This window comes from Hetaerina americana, unplaced genomic scaffold (genome assembly GCF_022747635.1).
Source record: "Hetaerina americana unplaced genomic scaffold, ioHetAmer1.1.p SCAF_5, whole genome shotgun sequence".
Classification (NCBI taxonomy): domain Eukaryota; kingdom Metazoa; phylum Arthropoda; class Insecta; order Odonata; family Calopterygidae; genus Hetaerina; species Hetaerina americana.
In genome coordinates, this window is record NW_027287095.1 from 74,834,229 (window position 1) to 74,856,496 (window position 22,268).

The 22,268-nt window shown below is 36.3% G+C and overlaps 2 protein-coding genes across 2 annotated transcripts; both read right to left on the reverse strand.

Annotated features, from left to right (window-relative positions):
* Positions 1 to 677: 677 nt before the first annotated feature.
* Positions 678 to 15,672, reverse strand: LOC139694010 (acyloxyacyl hydrolase-like). Its single transcript, XM_071592399.1, has 11 exons — positions 15,316 to 15,672; positions 15,075 to 15,231; positions 14,860 to 14,992; positions 14,588 to 14,773; positions 13,543 to 13,809; positions 10,852 to 10,956; positions 9,085 to 9,281; positions 6,609 to 6,781; positions 3,872 to 3,990; positions 3,253 to 3,426; positions 678 to 1,708 (listed from the first exon to the last, which is right to left on the reverse strand). The coding sequence occupies exons 1-11, from the start codon at positions 15,413 to 15,415 to the stop codon at positions 1,580 to 1,582; spliced, it is 1,740 nt and encodes a 579-aa protein (XP_071448500.1). The 5' UTR covers positions 15,416 to 15,672; the 3' UTR covers positions 678 to 1,579.
* A 1,783-nt stretch (positions 15,673 to 17,455) lies between these two features.
* LOC139694111 (major royal jelly protein 1-like) lies at positions 17,456 to 21,745 on the reverse strand. Its single transcript, XM_071592541.1, has 3 exons — positions 21,563 to 21,745; positions 18,709 to 19,473; positions 17,456 to 17,758 (listed from the first exon to the last, which is right to left on the reverse strand). Exons 1-3 carry the CDS (start codon positions 21,743 to 21,745, stop codon positions 17,456 to 17,458), a joined length of 1,251 nt encoding a protein of 416 aa, XP_071448642.1.
* Positions 21,746 to 22,268: the final 523 nt, after the last annotated feature.

Sequence of the window (22,268 nt, forward strand, 5' to 3'; positions counted from 1 at the left end):
CATAGAGTTTTGATATGTGGGTGGGAGGAAAAGTGGAAGGCAAATGAAGAAGTTCTAGGTATTGTAGAGGAAGAGAGAAAGTTACAGGAGAAATCTAAAGAAGTCAAGAAAGATGGGTGAGTAGTTGAGAGAGGTAGATGGTAATTAGGAATTGAAAAAATTGTTTATTTCAATGTAACTTTATATGGCTTTGCAGGGTCATGTTAGGCAAAGCTTAGCAGCATATCAGTGTCCTTAGGCTCATAAAAAAACCACCTGGATCAATAGAATATTGTTAAAAGTAATAATTCACCATCAAAAGAGTTCAGATGTTATCGAAACCTCAAATCCAGCCAAAATAACCTCATTCCATGGCACTGTGATTAATAATGAACTTCCTGATTTTCAAGGATCTAAATAATCTAGATTCATAGAATCATCACCATGAATTATAGTATATACGGATTTTGAATTGGTGACTTTCAGTCATTTAAATTGCTATTTACCCACCTCTATACCTGCAAAGATCAACAGAAATAAATAAATTTTTATTTCTAAATTTCTAATATTCATTTTACTTCCGTTTTAGAAGTTTTGCACATTTACATACACCTGGGGTAATCACTGAGTGTAATGCTAAATTACAATTTGCTGGTTTAAATGGTGATTATATCAGAAATTGTACTAACAAAAACAAATAATGAAAAAAATTTAATGATTGACCAAATTACAGTTGCAGCAAATATAATTACTGCAAATGTTCAGCAAAGACAGGTGTTTATTCATTTTAACAGGTTACCAAAAATAAAACTTATGAGATCATACCATTATTGGAGTCGAAACTGGTTATCTCTTCAATAATTACATTAAAAATATTTGGAATGTAAATGAAAATAAATGATGTTAAGTATTTCAGTGAAGGAATCATAAAAATAAATAACTAAGAGTCTTCAATTGTAAACATTTAAAAAAATTGTATAAAAAAATCAATTAAATCAACATGTCTCAAAAGGAGTTTTTGTTTTAAGTTTCTAATACTGTCAAGTGAAATTATCTTTCTCTTCAATAAAATTATTCACAATCAAGACAACAGAAAGTAAAATGAGTTAGAGAGCAATTACAAAAATACTTTTTATAGACACATAACTGTCTTTAAGAATCTTCTCACAACTTTGCACAGTACTTCATGATGAAGAGCTAAGTGCATTGTAAAATACATCATAACTAATAATTCAAACATCATTTAGCTGCCCTCTCTGTGAACACTGAAAGACATTTATGATCATCAATTTAACAGATTCCACAAAAAATATGTAAAAATCACTGACAATGAAACAATTCAATTAAGTATGCCAAAAGGGTTTAAATGTGAACCAAAATCCAACACACAATGAATTAATTAAAATGTTCTTGGATTGTATTATTGCTTGTGTGTCATGTCAAATATTTTTTACATTATTATTTTGTTTACAATTCAAAATGATGCTAAGAAGGCAATTTTGGATTACAGGAAGTACTTAATATAATATTTTAAGGGCATAACATATGTATACGGTTAAACTTTCTTAAGGTGGAAAATCATCTTTCATTTTCCTCGAAACTAATGACCCCCTTGGTCACCAAATAGTTCCACTATTTTTGCATTGTGTGGGTTAACACTTCCAAGAATATATGGAAATTTCTCTTCTATGTTTCTCCATAATACATCAGCAATCAAAGATTGAGCAATCTGAAATAAGGAAAATTCCAATTTAATTCCAATTATGACTTTTGATCAATATGTTCATATTAATAAAAAGGATGCACATACACACACTATCTGTGGAAACATGATGAAGCAATATTGACCATAAATATTCCATTGCTATATTCAATGTCGGTGCATAAATCATAAACATAGTAATCAACCGAAAGGTCAGATTGGTATGTGATGGCTGAGTTCACCCAGTACTAAGCCCAACGGCATGTGAAATTCACACAGGGTATGGAAGCCAGTTCCTATCCTCGTGGTGGTTATGGTTTGATCTAGCAACCGAAAAGTTACACAGCTTGGGTGAAGCTGAGGGTTGTTAGAGAGGCTTGCCTGGGATTCGAACCCAGGCCCTCTGGTCAGTAGTCCAATATTTTACCCCTAGACTGCCACCACTGCCATCCCCATGTCAGTGAATATTTTGACTCAAATTAAATTACCATCTACTTGCGTTAAAGCTTGTTATAAAATCATAAATATTAATACAAATATGATTAGATTGGCATTAATATTAAATTATGCTCAGATGCATGCATAATTTTAAAAGATTAACATGTACTTCAATGATGACATTCCTAGGTCGTGTATATCAACATTTGCAAGCTAGAAAATTTCTGTAGGCATGCAAAAAACATAAAAACAGATTAGTTCAAAGGCAACCAAAGATTTATTGTTTCACAAACTTTTTATTTTCAAATGAAATCTGAGGTTTCCAAGGCGACCTAATGATGATCTTTGCTGGCGACCTAATGATTTTCTGTCAGGCTTTTTGGCATTCCTCCTCGTCAGGGTGTCTCTTAGAGATTAAAGTTTCTACAGCCATTCAGCTGGCTATACACCAGAAAAAAGTTGGATAACTGGAGGTATTCAAAATTGACACCCAGATGCCCAGTTCGACCAATCAGTGCCAACCTCGGGCTCCCAGTTCATATTTATAAAAGATGGTTAAAATCTATGAATCGTCACTTCTGATCTGAAGACACCAGCAGTATGGCTGGTGAAACTGTTTTCGCCAAGGCACCCTGAGTGGGAAGAAAGCCCAAATGCCTTAACCATTTTTCATTTTCATTCAAGTAGTAAATTTACAGTGATTTTACAGTGATTTACAGTGAATTTACAGTGAATTTACTATTGATCTATATTTTATTTCATCACTATAGCTATTCACAGCATTTTAATATCCCAATCGTATTCAAGCCTTTCACTGTTTGTAATAATGGAGCCATTTGTGACTATCACCCATACAAACATGTTGCTGGATGATGACTACACCTGATAGGCTAACAGATACAAGCCCAATAGTCCTAAATAAGTGAATGGGTGGTAAATCTTTTGCAAGCAACTGGAATAAATTTTATCTGAAAATTAGACTCTAATTTTCCAAATATGGCACCTGTAAATACTCTCTAGAATGGGAGTGAAATTGAAATCAGGGTGAAGTCGGCCTATAGAACAGAAACCTGGGAAACAGCAGGCAAGCCCATTCATATCATAACTTAATCATGAAGAGACTTTCAACTTACTTGACTTGGGTGAAGGCTGTCCACTGGATCTAGCAACTGCCACACTTCTTTTCCTTTCTTCTCCCACTCTTGCATTACCTGAGCTAAGGGATTATCTAAGTAATGAATTTTTAGTGATGAAAATCTCTCAACTTCAGCAATGTCCTTTAGGACTCCTGACAGCTCAAAAGATTTCTGCAAACCAGAAGAAAAATATCCAGATAAAGGGACATATTTTAGGGTCATAATGAAAAATGTTGATGCAATCTGAAAGTAACTCTTTCAACACAAGAGATAGCTGGTAGCTGAGAGATGGTAATCATGTCAACATTAATTCTGCAGGTAGAGATGATTCATTTTTTGTCATTGCAAGGCAAGATCAACCATGCTAATTTTCTGTTCACATTATTTTAGCAAATATTTAATAAATATGCTGGTAAAATATGGGAGGGCCACCATTTGAGCAAGAAGATTCTTGTATAATGCCCAGGATATATTATAATTACTAATAAAATTCCAATTTTTCTCAGAGAAAATAAAGTTTACAGGCTTTTCCTAGATTTCTTGGGTACCACACTCCCATTATTGTGTTTCCTAGCACTTTTAAAAGACATCCTTCGGGGGATTTTTTTATCATTACCCTTGAGGTAATCTTCCTTAGGGTGGCATTTGGTGTCATCCAACCCAGACAAGGTCCAATCTCCATGCAGGTAAACCACTTGTAAACATTTTTGTACTTCACATTCTGCTTAAACTTTCCTGCAAGAAAAAAAGCAGTTTATGAAGATGACCACATTCTTTCAATGAACTTTTTTCCATCTTTAATTTTCATTTTTGCCATTAGAAATTCCATAGCCCTGACCCATAAGCAAAAAAGGTTTCAAAATTAACAACTCAGAACTCCTTAACTCTTTTGACTTTCAAAATATATTCAGTACCCATAGTAATGGAACTCTTGCCCTCCTGAAAACATGGTTAAAATCTAAAAACTTAAACATTACCACGAAAGATGAATACACATGTCTCACCAGCCTTTGAATGACTCAATTATTTCCAATTCAATGATTAATTTTTCAAGTAAATTTCTGTACCATTGTGAGCAACTTTCCCTATTCTTAGATGATCCGTACTCGAATAATATTCAAAGCAATCACCTTCCTTCAACCACTTCCTGTCCATATACTTCCATCACATTGAAGACATATTCATCAGCTTTAACACTGACACCAACATAGATGAATTCCTCACTAGCCTCAATAATATTTCCCCATCCATTTCCTTTTCCATTTGGCCTTCCATTTCCTTAAATACCATCTTTTCTCAATCCCACTTGATAATCATACCTTTTTAGAAGAATTCCAACACAGATAGCATAGCCTAGGTTACAACACTAATTTTACAGACTGAATTCTACAAAATCATTAATAAAAAATCAAATCAAGTCTACCACTCCCTTTTCTCCTATTCATAATGAAAAATATATCAAAACTTCCTTATTTATCTGTCTTAAACCCATGGATTCCTTTTCATTTATGAATATCATAGCACATGAATTTCTTTTTTACACATATTCAATTTTAAAAACCTGCTTCTCCAAGTCAAGAATGATACTCCTACTCCTCAGAAATCTGGTATATATCAAATACCGAGCTCATCTCTTTTCCACAAAACATACATACTGAACAAAGACAGAGCCAACTACTCCTCATATTCAAGGAATTTAAGTGCACTTCAAATACAATAGACCAGACAAATCCAATATCACCAAAGCTTTATTCTAAACCAAGACAGGCCCATTGAGCCATTTCCCCTGATGTGATAGGGCAGATTGATGGCCTTTCCCACAAAAACTGCTTGAATGAAGGCTACACTTCAGCGATCTGATTGGGATACACTTAAACATCCTTTGTACAGCCCTAATCTTCCACCTTGTGATTTTAACATCTTTGGCGACCTAATGAAAGACATTCATGAAAGTCGGTTGAATTCGGACGAGGAAGTGCAAGAATGGGTGTGGTTGTGGATCCGTCAATGGCCTACCTCTTTCTACAAAACTGGAATTGATCATCTCGTCTCCCACTGAGATAAATGTATCAATGTTTTTTTTTGGTCATTACTTTTGAATAAAACTATTCCATGGTCATGCTGTAGCTGGTGTTTGCTTTTCATTTGACTGTCCCCCATATACGTCTTGAAGCTCCCTAAGTGGAGTTGATTCGTCTAACAATGCATTTCTTTAGTCATATTTTGCCAATAGGCTTGTGAGTGACAATGGATTTACATCAAGGTCATACATTACACATAAATGATAACACTATTTGGTATATTTTACACACAAATAATAATTCCCGATGTGTAAAAAGCGGCAATGAGGCTCTTGTGACTGGGTTCATTCTAAGCAATGAAAAATGGGAAGAGATTGGCTTAAGCAGACGATATGAAAGCAGTTGAAAATAAAATTGGGAGGATTGGGAGGTTTATCACAGCCAATCAGCTAATGCATACACAACATTTGTACAGAAGGGTCACAATAAAAAATAAAATTAATGTCACAGGATATTTAAAAGTAAGTTATTATACAGGGGAGACTGAGACAGGAATAACAGATACTAGAGAGGAATTGTGAAGAGTCGATACCATTTAGGACTCAGTGCTTCAGATTGTCCTGAAGACTAATACACTCAAGTAAAGTATGCAGAAGTGATTCTTCCCAAAATATTTGCGCATCAATCTTAGATTATAAATATTTAAAAAAACACAGTTCTGATTAGCAACCCGAAGAACTCTTAAAACAACCATTTTTGGGGACATTTTTACCACACTCTTTTTATGGTCAAATTACCATTTAAAAAATAATTAAATTTTAGTGACACTGTAATATTCATTACGTAATTATATGGTTTGAACTAGAAAGTTAAGAGCTTTGCAATTTGATATAAATATCACCCCATGCATATGGTATTATATTGGGTTATGCATAAGAAATTCACAAAACATAGTCCAGCATTTGATAATTTTTTCTTTCTATAGTAGCAATAGCATAACTGTAGGAAATGGATATAAAATGAAGATTGGTAATCTTGGTGAAAAAATAATAAGCAGTAATTATTTCACAAGAAACTATTGACATGAAAAGTACTACATTAATTACTCTATAGTATAAATAACATTTACTTAGTCGCTGGTATGATCCCATCAGAAAAAGAAACTAACACATAATAAACATAAAAACTTACAGTTTCTTAGAAAATTGGTATACAACATCAGCGTCCATTGAGGTTGAGGTTTTTAAACGTGGCATTAACACCATAATGACTTTGATAAGGCATGACAAGGATATAATGACTATTGACCAATCAGGTAACCATTCAACTCACCAATGGGATGCATGCGATTGTACATGGTAGGGTAAATAAAGCTGCCATCCACAAGACCAATAAGAAGAATATTGCTTCCAGAGGGAAGGGTAGCATTCAGTCTCTCTAAAACATTCATCACATTCTCCCTCATCATTTTTGGAGTGGTCATATGATGCTCAGTGTTCGCAAAGCTGCAAAACAATATACACAAAAAGAACACCATATGAAGGTACATTGACAGTCATACTTAATTTTGACAATGACATTGACAATTTAGTCACAACTTTCTCTTAGTTGTAAACAAGACACAATGAAATTTAACATTTATACACCTGGATTATGGTTACCCACCAATAATATCACTATCTTTAAAACCATAGAATTTTTTACTCAATAAAATATGGCATTGTTCTGTTATTTACACTCTCAAAATTTGAACGTCATCACAATTTATGCCAATAACAAATAGTGAGACAGTGCATGACATACTATAGATAACTGAGTGTAGCATGAATTACATGGCAAATATAAAATGACATTGTGCTTGTACAGAAAAGATGGCATATTGATACAATGCTGTCACATTTACAAGAAGCTTTCCACAATTGTTCCTCAACCATCGTATTCCAATTGTTCCTTTTCCGTAACTGTATTCCCCATTTTGTCCTTTGTAACAGACTTTACACTTCATTGATAATAAATCATCATATGAGTCTACATCTGCTCCTGTAATACTGAATGTGAATTATGTGTTGCTAAATTTGAGCTTAATCTTGATAACTAATAACTCTCTGAATCCCAGGGCATTTTCCATGTACACCTATGCCTACTGTGACATTGAATTCAAGTAGTAGTATTAAGGGTTTGAAGGGTGTGTCGACAGCTCCATTGAATTCAAGCCTCTGTTATGATTTAACTATTTTTCACAGAGAACTCTATTGCTTCCTCCCTGCAGCCAGTCATTGTTCCTATATCATAATCCCCCACCTAAATGCCATTTCTCCTTTGTCTACCATGACCTTCTAATCCCCCATCATCAAGGAACATCTGTGATTATTTCCTCTAATTCAATGTATACCCTATTTTTCCTCCCTCTGATTGCTCGCTCGCATGAAGACCAGAACAATGATCAAGTTCACTGGTTCAGTTTTTACTTCTACTAATAATATCCTAGCAGTCCCTTGCTCTATGTTTACTATGCCTGTTGATACCTTTTTGTTTAATACTACTGCCATCTCCTGCACGCTTTTTCCCTCCACTGTTTATTCATCTATAACTATCACTCCAATAATTATTGCTATCCTTTGATCACACTTCGCCCAATCCTTAATATTTATATTTCCTCTCTCCATCTCATGCTTTATATTCTTTAATTTCCCTGCCCTCATCATTGTCCTAAAATTCCAAGTCCCTATTCTGACTAGTTTGGCTCTCTTCTTTGTATTCTTAGCTGCTGCTATCAAATTCACCAGACAAGTATGCCTTGGGAAGATAGCACTTTGTCTTACCTGCTGTCAGACATGCCTCATGGCCCAGCGAGCTGGGTCCTATATGTAGTTGCCAGGACCCATACTCAAATAATATATGGGCATCATTTTTGTGGGACAATTATTTCAGGTGATTTCCAGATGAAGAGCAAAATAGGACTAAATACTCCATGTTGTGATAAACAGACAGTTTAAGAAACATTTGAGGAATAGGGACTCATCAAGAATATGATCGCTCGGTAAATTGATATAAGGAAGAATTAGTGGGCTACTTAATATACTTCAAACAATGTAGAAAGAACCACAAACAAGAAATGGATGCAGGAGAACAATACAGGAACTGCTCTCTGCTTGGAGGAAAAATTTTTACTGCTTGCATGTATGAATTCATGCATATATATTTATATTCATTTTGGAGAGGTTTCAACTTTAAAATAATTTTTATATAAACCACTTCCTTGGTAATACAAATGAGTAGGCAAACCAACTCTACATTTTCAATGGTGGCAGATTAAAAGGATTCTGACTTGTAGAAAATTGGTGTTTTACAAAAAAATAGCAGGGTTATGGCACAACCGATATTTAACACGGATTGCAACCTGATCCCAGAAACCCATCAGTTTAACTGGGGAGTGGTACGCACATATTTTTCATAAAAGTCCAAGTTAATTCTTATGAATCAATTATCATGGACAAGTTTTCATGGTTATTTTTGGTCCTTCCATGCCCGAAAATATTAAGAGAAGGGCAAAACAAGGCTATTCAGTTGACCTTGTTAGCAAATCTGCCCAGTTACTCTGGTAAGTGATGGACTAGTAATGTGGGCTAAGTTAGCATGCCTCCCAAACTCAAATTTATTGGAGAGTTATCTTATCAAACTGATTAGATAACGTAATACTTTATTCCTGGGTAAATACAGTTTTCAGAATCTCTCACACGACTCCACAGACCTAAACATTAAATTGAACCTTTAAGGGCTTATGAAAGACTACGAGGGAATCACATACTTATTGCAGACATCATTTCCAAAGAGGCCATAAATGACGAGAACAGGATGATCAGTTGTCCTGTTGCGGGCTAGACTTCCAGAAGCATGTTTCAGGACAGTTTTTGTGGAAGCACCATTACGGGAGAGATTTTGGTAATCCCTGTGATTGCATCGGTTCCGGGCTCGAAGCCTCAAGTATATCGAGTCTGTTGATCCCTAAAGAATAAAATAAACATATAATAAAGAGAGAATATATTTTTTAAGAATACTTTTAACAACAAATTTCTGAGTTACGTTTCTTGATGGCCATAAAGGATTACTGGAAAACTATGATACATGCACCATATTCAGGGCGTAGAAATTATGATATAATTTCACATTACATTCTCTACACATCATCACTGAATCCTCGTTTTATACGGCCAATTAAAAATTACACGGCAAGTAATATTCTTTAAAAAATGTAAGAGGAGAGAGGCTGACAATTCAAGAGATGGTCTGATGATCTTTTAAGAAGAAGGGCTGAGAGGTTATGCACACATGCCTTTAGAGAAGAAAATTTAATAATATCTATGAAATAGAAAATGCTAATACAAGAAGAAAACACAGACCGCTATCCAGGGAGAATAAAAGGCCAATAAAGCTTCCAATTTAAGTTTATCCCTTTCGCATAAATTCATCCCATTCTCACTCCTTTACCTGGGATTATTATTTATAAACACCTGTATTCTTCACATACTTAATGTGCTAGATAAACAAAATTATTCACAGTGCATCCAGAATTTATAAGAATACAAAATTCTAGGGAGGGGGCCATGAAGGTCCCTTGCCTCTCCCACTCATGCCTGTGTCAAACGGACCTTGATTTGTCATTTATTCAGCAAAATTTTGTCAATTAATAATGAACTAGGCGAAATAATATGATGTCACAGTGTTACAAAAACATTTGAACAGAATTAGAGAGAAGGATCTTCCAATGAGAATGATGCAGTTCATTCATATTAAAATTCACAGAAAATCTTTTGTGGAGCACAAAATGAAGCTTTGTCTGGTTATAGTCAAAGTGAATTGGGAATTCTCTCACAAAACTTCTTTCCTAGGAAAATGAGCCTCAGACATGAGTCAGAAGCTTCAGCCTGCTCAGGGGCTTCTAGAGCCATTTAAACCATTGGCATATTTTCTCCGGGGAAATTAAATGTGGGCCACATGGTTTGGCTTATATATTTTACTTCATATTATTTCCCTTTGCTTATCCTATATAGATATAACTACATCAATATGACTCAAAGCTTTGCATGGGGGATGAGATTAGTGTATTTGCTCCATAATCATTATCCCCACTTATGAACTTCTCTGGAAAACAAATTTCCTAACAATGGATTTGTGGCCATGGAAAGGGCATGTCATTTTAATTAGTTATCACATACGAGTACACACAGTTTTACAAATACGACAATATGTAAGTAGATAACACGATAGAAATCATGGCGAGACATATGAGTAATGGAGATATTATTTTTATGAAAATACCTGACATTTGGATATTTCAGTAATAAAGGTTTTCAACTTCTATCTCAAAGAAAAAATGCTACTAGAGTTTCATAGCAGCAACAATTATCAAGTTCTCCACTCTTATTTTCCATCAAAAGCTTATGCCTTATCCTTGTTCATCATTAAGTTTTATCATCAAATCCCCTTCAATACAACTTGCATGCAGGTTTTAAAACAAAAAACTTTGCATCTCATCTTATTGATTGTCACAAGTTAGGAAACCTTAATAACTTACATGAATAAGAGCAGACCCTGAAATATTCATATAACCAGTTGCAAATCCCAATTGTGGCCAGTCTCCTTCATTGAATATCCATTGCGTTATGTTCTGCAATGTTTCCTATAAAATAATAAAATATATCTGCAAATCAGTGGTTAATATTTACATGAAAATAAAAAGTTAACATACTCCCACAGTTTGACTTAATCTTAAGGGTTAACAAAATGAATAGTTAGGTAATGAGCACACTTTTTGCATTCAGTTACAGTTGAGAGAATATACAAATATTAAAGTCATTAGCAAGGGTGGATCTGACAGCATGGTTTTTTCCCAGGAGCCTGTAGGAGCCTTGCTCTTCCTCAGTTTTATGACAGCAAAAATCAAACAAATATTTACTAGTGATACTTGTATTAAGATGTGTATTCAGCAGTGGATGCAGATTGAAATGATGAAATACATGCACTACATCACTGATGCTTCTGTTTTTTGCAAATGTTTACTCATTATGTCATGATTATACAGTGAATTCCAATCATCTTTGTGGCTTGGGGCCAGCGGCAGGGAAAGTTTTTTAACAGATGACTTTTTGGACCCCAATAGGAATAAAGAGGTGCAGCTAAACTGGAAGAAAACTTAATTACTCTCCTGCCTCTGAGTGACAAAACTCAGGCTCCCTCTGCACTATGAGTTGAGAGTTTTGTGAAAGAGTCACGTGCCTCCAGTCATTAAAATTCCATAAAAATAACAACCTTCTTTTTCGCATCGGATTCACTTGAAGGCCTCTGAGATACCTTGAAGAGTCAGTTGCAAAGACGTTCAACTTGAACACTACATATAGCAGGTTACTTTTGTAAATTGTATCAACAGCCCCCATTGCCATCACATGCAGCCCATACAGCCATTGACAAGCCCAAAAAAATCATCTGCCCACATAATTTTAACAATTACATGAATAATTACAATCGATTACACTGTAATCAACTTTCTACTTCCACCAATCCACACATGCATCCAACCTTCGGAAAATTAACCCAAGCTGGGACAGGTGTCCATTAAATTTGGGATGGCAGGCACATTATCAACCAGATTCATCTCAGCATTAAGGGAACAAATAACACAGGGTCTCCGGAAAGATTGCATAACAGGATGTTAGGACCGTAGTACAATAAGTTAAATTTTGCAAGTAGCAAAGCTCAGTGAATCATCAGAAAATTACATAAAATGAAAAATAACTAAAGAGCTGAAAATGAGTTTGGGTAAGGTAAGGAGAAGGGGAGGTGATGTTATGGCAGTAATGGCAACAGTGGCAGAAAGGAATATGGAACATAATCAGATTTTCTTTGCCTGGTTTGCAGATTTCGAGAAAGTGCTCAATAGGAATAGCAGAGGAAAAGTTTATGAAAGTGTTATGGAATACAAGCGCAGACTGGGGGATAACAGATTTATTTACTGTCTTTATATGAATCAGATGGCACAAATAAGAGAAGTGGAGAGCAAAGTGGGATGCGAAGTGATAAGCGGGGAAGTAAGACAGAGTATATGTAAAATATATGCATGCTTAAAGAATGTTAAGGGTAGGATGAGAAGGGCTTGAGCTGGTAATATAAAAGAGTAGTGAAATGAGTGAGGTTTCACTTTGGTTTTCAGATGATCAAGCAAAAGTCAGTTAAGCAGCCAATGTAGTGTTGTGGCTGTTGAGTGTTCCACAGAATCTACACCATCGGTATAGCATTAAATTTGGAAAATAGGAAAACTAAAATATTGAGATTTTCAAGAAGTAGGAGTTAAAAGTAGAGTTAAAGAAGTAGAGTTAAACTCGGCAGTAGGAGGGGGACAGAGGTGGAGTAATTATTCATTTGGAGGCAAATGGGATCAGTAGCAAGGATATTAGAAGATGAAAATCATTGGCAAAAGAAGCATTTGCAAGAAGGAAATTGATGGCAGGTGTGAGAAAGCAGGTGTGACAAATATGGATGGCAGATATGGCAAAGACACCGAAAGATTATAGTAAACACTTCAACATGGGGCAGAGTACTGTATGGATCCAAAACATCGCTGTGATTAGCATAGATTTTTCTTTTGAAATGTGGCCACAGAGAAGAATTCAGGGAATAAGATATACAGAGAGACGGTCCAGGGTGAGAATGAGTTCTCGATATGCAACATCCAGAGAAGGTAGAGAAAGTTAATGAAAGAAATAGTGATAGGTTATGGATACTGAAGGCTGTCAGAGATGGGGGAATGTGGGGCAAGCATGTTAAAGGAAGGAAGAGGCTTTATTAATGACATGAAACTCAGAAAAAGAAAAAAGAACTGAAGAAGTAAATACAATACACAGGGTAAAGGGAAAAGTTCATGTCCTATGCAGTGCACACATAATAGCTGTTCGGGCATATCAGACACATCACTTCTGATGGTCAAAGATACAATTAGGCTACCTAAGTCCAATGGTTCAGCTGCTCGGACATCCCATGTCACACTAAATGTGAATTATCGGAATCCCAGAGGGCAACCAAATGCTTTTTGAGAGTTACATAGACATTATCACTCCAACTGACTATTTGCCTTGAAACAAATAAAACAACTTAAAATGCAAACTCTATATTCACATATATGAGTGACAAACTGATTAAGAGCCCATCACTCATGGTTATGAAATTTGAGTAGATTATTTAATTCATATGAGGGGCTTGTGATTAATCTTACCGAGGAGAGCAGCGTGGGATTCATCCATGCCTCAGGACAGTGGAAGTGAGCACCAACAGAGTCACCAATGTATATTAACCCTCGTGGCTCTGAGTCTTTGCAAAAGGCGTCTTCATGTGGTACTATGTTTCCCTGAGTATTCAGCCCCCACACACCATTGCAATTTGAATCAACTGACACATCACTGCCAACAGGGATACGTCCTGGGTACGTCTTCCCATCCCAATCTCGACAATCTCTTCCTCGCCAGAAAGAGCCCCTTGCCCACTGAAAAAGGGTGAGAATATTAAATAAGTTGATGGCTAGAAGTGATCACTAGATCGCTTACTCAAAAGTAAAGTCAATTAACATAGTGACACATGTCTTTACCGATATCCCCACTTCAGTAATCATGGAAGGTATGCTGTGATATTAGCATTAATCTGATGGGCAGATTCCAGCTGTTGGGACACACAACACAACATTAAAAGATGTATCATTTCTACATGGGCATTCAAAATGTGGAATCGCACCTTACTTTAGATTCTCCTGATTGGGTCAATCGAAAAGCACTTTTAAAAGCAAGAGAGCATTATACGTGGGATAAATCAATATCTAGTTTTTTTGCCATACAACTTTAAGATTATGTTGAAGGATATCTAAGTAATGACCCAAATAAAAGTTGCTCCATTTCTCATTCTAAATCGCTTCTGGTGGTATCATCTAAAATAAGAATCACTTTATATGCACTAAATAACCATCCCTGTGTGACTCCATTAATGGACTGGCAAATCTACATGAAAAGATCCACTACCCAATGTATAATTGAAACTTCTTTACCAAACTCGTGGAAATACAAATTCTCAGAAATCTTAAGTAACCTTGTTTTTATTATTTACACCTACTCACCTGAATTTCAGATTAAAAACATGCACCCTACTCGAAACAGGCAATCTCTTTGATTTCATAGGACAGTTGTGGTATTAAAAATCAACATGTATTGTGCAACATTGCAACATTGTACTTTACCTGCACGACGCAATACATTAAGAAAAAGTACACTCACTGGAAAATTACTAAACCAATCTTGATCCACATCCAATGCAGGAGCAACCAGGTTAAAACTTCTTGATATCAGGTGACAAATGCCTTTAATTCCAGGGATTTGGCAAATGTTGAACTCTGGCATTTGGTCAGTCGTTTGTAAAGGCATATATTTTAATGATGACAACTTTGCTCCAATGAGGAATTTCTAGAAATTAATTTGATTGACAATTAAGCAACATCCTTCGTATCAAATAGATATGAATTACTTAATAATTGAAAAAAGTCAAATACCTTCACATGCTTGACTGAAATCGGTAAACCTAATTTTGGCTTTGGAAATAAATGACAAAAGCCTTTTCCATGTTCGGTGTAGCATATGCCCAACGCATAGCATAAAACATCTGGAGTAATTTCCACAGGAAACCTTAACACCATTCATGAAATGAAGGCATATCATTATATTCACTTAAGAATTATTACAGCATTAGCATTTATAAGATACTCACTTTTGATCGAGAAATTCCTCTAAGGCATTGACTGATTTAGAGCAATATAGCTTGAGGGGATAAGGTAGCATATTACATATTCTCATGGAAGCGTCAACAAGCGTTTCATTGTGTATCTCAGCCAACTGTTCTGTGAGACCCAACAGAACTGTACACACTATAATAAAAGAAAAAGTATAAAAGCTCCAAGTAATTCAATTACCTGCATTATCAATAGAGCACAACATCCTGGCTTACTTACCAGCACACTCCATTCCTCCATTTATACCTCTCGATTTAACAACTGCAGAAAACAACAAAACACACGCAAAACTAACACACAACACGCTGCTAAGTTTCATTTTTGCAAATGTTGATTGCGATTATATTTCAAGGACTAAATTAAATTACAAAAATAATGCCCTTGAACAGGATATGTAGATTCACGTTTAACAGATGGATTAAAAATATAAAACCTTAATGCTAGCGCCAGTATTTAAAAGACAGCAAAAGTTTTCGTTTCGGATAAAATGGCATAAACTAATGACACAAACACTATAAATTTTGGCAAGGTTTTCCTAGTTTAACATAATCCATATTTTCCTTGAGCTACTGTGAATTTCATGCCGTCACTGTTCGTTTGAAAATGCGCACGATGCGCACACACGCAAATGCTGCATTAATACTTGGCGGAATTTTCAAACACTGGTCAGTTACGTTCATGTTCAAAATTCAGACGAGGCAAATGTTTTTCAAACATAAATCATTTGGATAAAACTATTTATTATTAAATTTTGCATAAGTACATATTTACAATGAAAGTAGCTTACCCATGGAACTTTATTTAATTGTGGCCGACTGCTCAATAGATATTTCAAATTCACTTTGCTAAGTTCATGATTTGATTAAATTTAGCTCCATCGAAGAAACTGATACACAGGCGATGAAAAAATTGAAAAGGAATATTTACAAGACATTAAGGTTTGTGTATTTTATAAAAGTAATTATTAACTTTAAAAATTAATTATCACTTTTAATCAATTTACCATTAATAATACTGCGTGTACCCATCATTTTAAAGCACATCATTAATTTTTTCAAATCAATTCAATTTGTATCGTCACTCAATTATAAAATTATCCAAGGCATTAGAGAGAAAGAGTAGAAATTGAGTAAAAATTTAATGTTATTTTCTGGTTAAAACGACCTCGCTCAAATTTGATCGCTATAAAATTCCTGAATCCTGACTACAAAGACATACATTCAAACATTAAAACTTTAACCCCAGCAAAGTGATTGAAAAACAGTGCCTGCACTGTTCAGTGCACTATTCATGCCTGATGCACTGAATAATATAGCACCCACTGTAATCAACCCGAAAGATGGTTTGTTAGGTGAGGGTGTATCCCATATTATACTACCCTTCACGCATTAAGGACAAATTGAAGGCAATCCCTTTCCCTAAGCTGTCTGCAGATTCATAATAATTACAGGTAATAAAAAACCAAGTAGCCCTGTCCCAGAGTAATCCAGATTTGAACCGGGGTCCTCCAGTCAATGGCCGAACCCAATGAATCTCAAAAAATGGTAAACATACACAATGAAAAATTACAAAAATAACCGAAGTAGAAATGTGAGTTCATTGAGCAAAGTGCTCACTAGATAATCAAAGCCCAGCTACGTCATACTATTGATGTCATGAAATGGCAGAGATACGGAGTTATCTTTCCTGATTTTGCAGAGATATATCATTTGCGCTTCAAAATTTCCTGTTCTACTACTTGAAAACGCAATCTTTGACGGCAGCCCAAGATAGCGTAGGATACTGGGACTGATGAATAAAATTTGAAGTTCAATTTTATACGCATTGCAATGCTCTTTTAAACCTGACAAATAAGTCATCGCTCTTACCAAAATTCAAAACCATCTGGTAGTTTGCGATTTTCCCAAGCATTTCACTCCTTTTCCACAAACAATATGTACGCATGCCGTTCAAATTTTTTTCGTCACAAACCCTTCCCATCTCAAATAGCGATGATGGTTATAATTCTTGGGAAATGTGAATCAATTTGATATTGGAAATTTTCCCACCCTTCAATTTTTTCCATTTGTTTTCCTTGCGAAGTCGGATCACTTTTATTTGCAAAATTTCGGTAGCAATTTTTTTTCTTTATTGGACTTTATTGAGTTTGAATAAATCAATAAGTGATTGGTTAGCCCTCAAGTAGTTTATCACCACGATTTTGTTTTTTTTTAATTTTAGGTATTTTATCATTTACGTATGTATTGTTCTCATTGGTCTGTCGAGTCGGTAGAAAATGGTTTACGTTTTTCAGTTCATACTGATTACGATTAAATTCGATGTCCAGTATTCAGGGACCCATTCGCCACCATGAGTTATTTTAATACATGTATGATTTAGTTCCTGTTCGGAAACGATTGAGCCGGTAATTCACTTCAGTTAAATCGACTAGAAAGAATTCTAAGTTTTGCAGACGGTTGGTGATAAACCAGAGGCTCTCTTGATTGTCGAATCCGAATCCATCCACCCACTGAAGTTTCTCTCCATCCTTGAACAGTACCGCTTCCCCAATGTCCTTGCCGCCGGAGCTTTCCAGTGTTGTTTCATTGATAACAGCGATGGCCTCTAAAGTGAGGAGGCCAAAATATAAGTTTCCTTTGCTGTCCATCATCATTCCATCCGACTGAAAGGGAGTTAATACGGAATTACAGAAATATAATTAATTTACAAAATAAAAAAACTCTTATGTTGCATAAGTTATCAGAATGATCGAATTTTCTACAGTGACATATTCATACCATGTGGCATACCATAGCACACACCAAACATGTATTCATCATTTTTAAAAATTAATTTAAAAAAAATAAGACAATTTATTTATACACAATGAATAATTTCACGGCATTCGAATCTATTGCAAACAACGCTCGCCATAAAAATTATGAAAACTGTTCCAAAATGTATCTTTACTTTACTTATATTTGCTGGAACTGAATTTTTACTTTCAAGTACATAATGTATGTTGAGGGTTGGAATAAAACGCTGATTTTCATTGATTTTTTGTTCCGAATAAATAATCAGCCAGCTATGAAAAATTTAAAGCCTTCATACGCTTAAATTTCAACCCTTGAATCATCTTCCTATTGCTTCGGAGACGCCTTATGACTATGTTGGGAACAAATATAAAAAGGAAACATTAAAGACTTAGTGCTTGTATATTATGGTCCACAGGTGGAATAACATTGCTGCATTTCTACTTAGACCTACTGAGAAGAGTCGGGACGCTTATGTGGAATGGAAATATAAACGTAAGAAATAGCATTTAAAGCATTCCACTCTTTAAAAAACCAAGGGCACTAGAGAAAAAGGTTCATTTCAAATACTTTGGAAATTTTACTTCCTAAGACTACATGCATAATGAAATAATTTTAAATAGTAATTTCCTTGGTTGCCGTCCGTAAGTAATAGATAATGGAATATGTCAATTGGATTTTATAAAGAAAGGGGCTGATTACAGACTATCTATGAATATAAGCATTTGAAAAATATGAGACGTGAAAGAGGTACACGAGTAATTGATTTAACCCTGGCAATTTTAATTTGGCCTGAGTCATGACAACCGTAGCTAGTCACCTGTGAAGACTTTTGGCCGTAGTAGCGCACGAATGGGATGGCGGACCGAATCCTCGAGTTCTGCAAGGCGGCCGCAGGGAGCGAATAAAGTCGTCGGCTCCCTAGGGGGCTGTAGTACACCTGAGGGTCCCTCTTGCCCCTGGGCGACATCGCTATCCCATCGACGTTGGAGGTGAGGAGAGCCAGGCAACCCCCGACCACCGCGACCGAAGTCGGGACCCGGGCCCTCATGGAGGGCAAGTCCACGACCCTCCAAGACGCATCGCTACCCAGGTGGAAGACAACGATCGCTCCCCCGAGGGTGGGCACCCCTCCTGAGTCCGTCACGTAGGCGAACCAGTCGGAGCCGTTGGGGTTGCCGCTGGCGTCGACCACGAGGTCACTGAGGAAGCTGGTGAGACGTGGGGCGACGCGGTTCGGGAATACGTGCGTGTGGAGGATACGGCCACCGTCGTTCAGGTCCAATAGGAGTAGCTTCGGTGGGCAGAGGTTGTTAGGCAGGGCCGTCATGATGTTCCTCCGCCCTACGTCCAAGACCCACATCCTCCCGAGGGGATCGATCTCCATGGCCTGGGCACACTGGATGGCGGAACAGTTGCCCGTCTGCTGCATTTCCCAGCTGGGGAAGGGGCTAAGGGGGGGCGATGTGAGGCACGGCCCTCCGCTCGTTGGGCAGACCGGAACCCAGTTGAGCGTGGAAGGGACTCCTCGGCGCCAACGTGGTACGGTCAGGTAGGCCCGGTCCTTCCAGATCTTCACCCCGGACTGTTTCCAAGTTCGAAAGTGAGAAAACCTCCCGAAAAAGGTGGCCGGAAGAATATCGATGCATATTTCATGACATTGGAAAGATGCCTAAAATCTTAATAAGTGGAAATTTGCTCCATGACGATGTTGCTCGTAATATAACCGACAGCAACCCATATTAATTAATTTCAATTGTAGTCCGGAGCTTAATGGGTACTTCTGTTTCAAACATGTATCAAAGTAAGTGAAAGTAATAGTACGAGTGACTTATATCACGAAAATTTCCCGGTACTTATTTAGAAAGAACTGAAAATATCTGCAGAATCTTGGATGAGCGTTTAAAAGAGTCTTTGGCACACTGGTATTCAAACGATGACGCTGTCATGGCGTGTCCTGAATGATGCCAGGACACGCCAAAGAAAAGAGAGTTTCTAGAAGGAAAATAAAGCCATGGAATAGCTTAAAGGAGCAGTAATGCATTTGAGGCAAGAAAACAAAAAAATGATGAAATCAACAGACGCAACTTATAAAATCAGTACATAATAGGAATAATGTAATGAAAAACGAATCTGGCATAAAAATTGTAAGAGAGAATTTTCAATGAACGATATAAAAATAGTTTAATATTGTTGAGAACATTTAAAGGCAGTTTGGGTAGAAGACATTAACAAAAATTATTAGATTTGAAAGCAAAAAACAGGTTTAATGAAGGAAATCAAGGATCTGAGCACGTGTCATTCGACGAAATAATTCCAGAAACTCCGAAAAAATATTTAAATTGCTGTAAATTTAAAATAATGCCCCAAACATTGTACATTTTGATGTCTGACTTCCGCTCGATAAAAATACTGAAGGGTCCAAAGAACACATTAATTACATGGAAGGAAACAGTTGCGAAAAAAATCCACCAATATATTCCTATTATACATACATGCCGTGCTGTTTTAGATAATATTTATTGCTCATAACTCACGGAGAAACATTAATATCCGCAAAACGCAGTTGAGTTTTAGCTTGAGAGAAGTTTTCTCTTAAAATGCAATAGTAGAGATTATTTATCGATAATAATCACTCAAGTTTCATCGTATTTGGAGGCTTGGGAAATGCATTGGAAAAAAGTAGGAAACGTGATATCTTAGTGAGTTTATTAGTGCCGCTGATCATCCGTGTTGAATTAGAGAAATAATTAATTGGCTTTACAGATACTGTAAGGGAATTGAGGGAATGTAGAAAGAACTGTCATCACGCTGCATTGCATCGTTTCCCAACGACATTGTTGCCATGAGTTATCTAAAGAGATGGAGGATGACCTGAGGGATACAATAGCTAGCATGTGAAAGGTGAAGTGGGAAAAAACTTAAATAAATACCTTAAAAAATATAGCGTTAAAATGAAAGCAGGTAGAGTAACAAAAAGTCGATAATACTTAGAAAGAGAAAAAGCTGTTTAAAGGAAGACCATCAGCGAAATATTAAGAAAAAAGTAATGCCTAGAAAAGAATGAAATCCACCAGAATATAAATGTGAATAAGGTGCACAGTAAGGATTGGGAGATAAGGCATGAAGATGAGTGGAAACTTTTGAACAGCCATACGTTAACGGAATGAGACAAGTATATAATGCATACTAACGAAATGGAGCAAATGAATTATACATAGGTATTTGCAAAGACCAAGTGGGAATCATAAAAAAATTACGGAAAGGAGGACATTCTGGAGCATAATATTCTACTGAAACTGATAATATGAAGAAAAGAAAGAAATCATGAAGATATATTTGTCAAGGATACCAAAGCGTACACAAAATAAGCAACTTAAAGGGGAGGTTTTCGACGAATTGAAGAAATCAGTTCAAAGTTACTGAATGATGGAATTAGGGGTTTATCCGGTTGTCTAGACGCTTAGACTTAGAGAAAGTACGATATCTGTGTTCAGAGGAGAGAACGTTACTCCCGGCCCTGACCGACCTACCAAGTTGGGTAGAATACCAAGTCATGATAATGAAATTATAAGATTGACCTTTTTGACTTAACATGTCATTCATGAGAAAACGCAAGTATCACAGAAATCCAGACCCACAAAAAAATCACATTAGATTCATACTGTACTTACTATGGCATTGTTTTTGGGTATGTAACGGCCAGATCTCTCCGCTTCACTTCTATATTCTGAGTTGTCCCAATTGTAGTTGATCACCTTCCACTCATAAACTACTTCGAATGGATCTCCATTTTCCTCAGCAGCATGAATGATTCTTGGTCCAAGTGACAAAAGTGTTATCGTCACGACGAGCATTGTTGGTGGGTTCTGGGAAACTTGGGTGGACAATGAATCCAATGTAGTGACCAAAGATCAAGGATTTGCACCTGGAAAATTACTTTTCGAGCAAGCGTTTATCATTGTCAATAGTGATAAGGAAAATAGAGCTTCAGGAAACATTTTTTAGAAATCCGTAAATGCTCTTTGAACGATTTTGGTAATTTCGGCATGTTTAACATAAGGTTTTCTCGGATTTTTCTCTGAGTCAGTTGTACTACCGAAATTTCAAAGGCTAACTCAGCCATCCTCCACAGGTCGTGATTGATTGCTATCCGAACGATCTGAGAACGATGGCAAAGCTAGCCTTGGAAACATCTACAGCTGAAATACCTTACTTCGTGGAATCTTGAGAAGACTCCGTATGCACTTGTGAGTTTTTGATTCTACAAACGACCCTAATTGACAACTCATGTATCTCAAACTTCGTGAAGAGGCCTCCGTTTCTATTAATATTTCCTTGAAAGCAAAATTTTGGATGCATTGAAGTCCGGATGCCCAC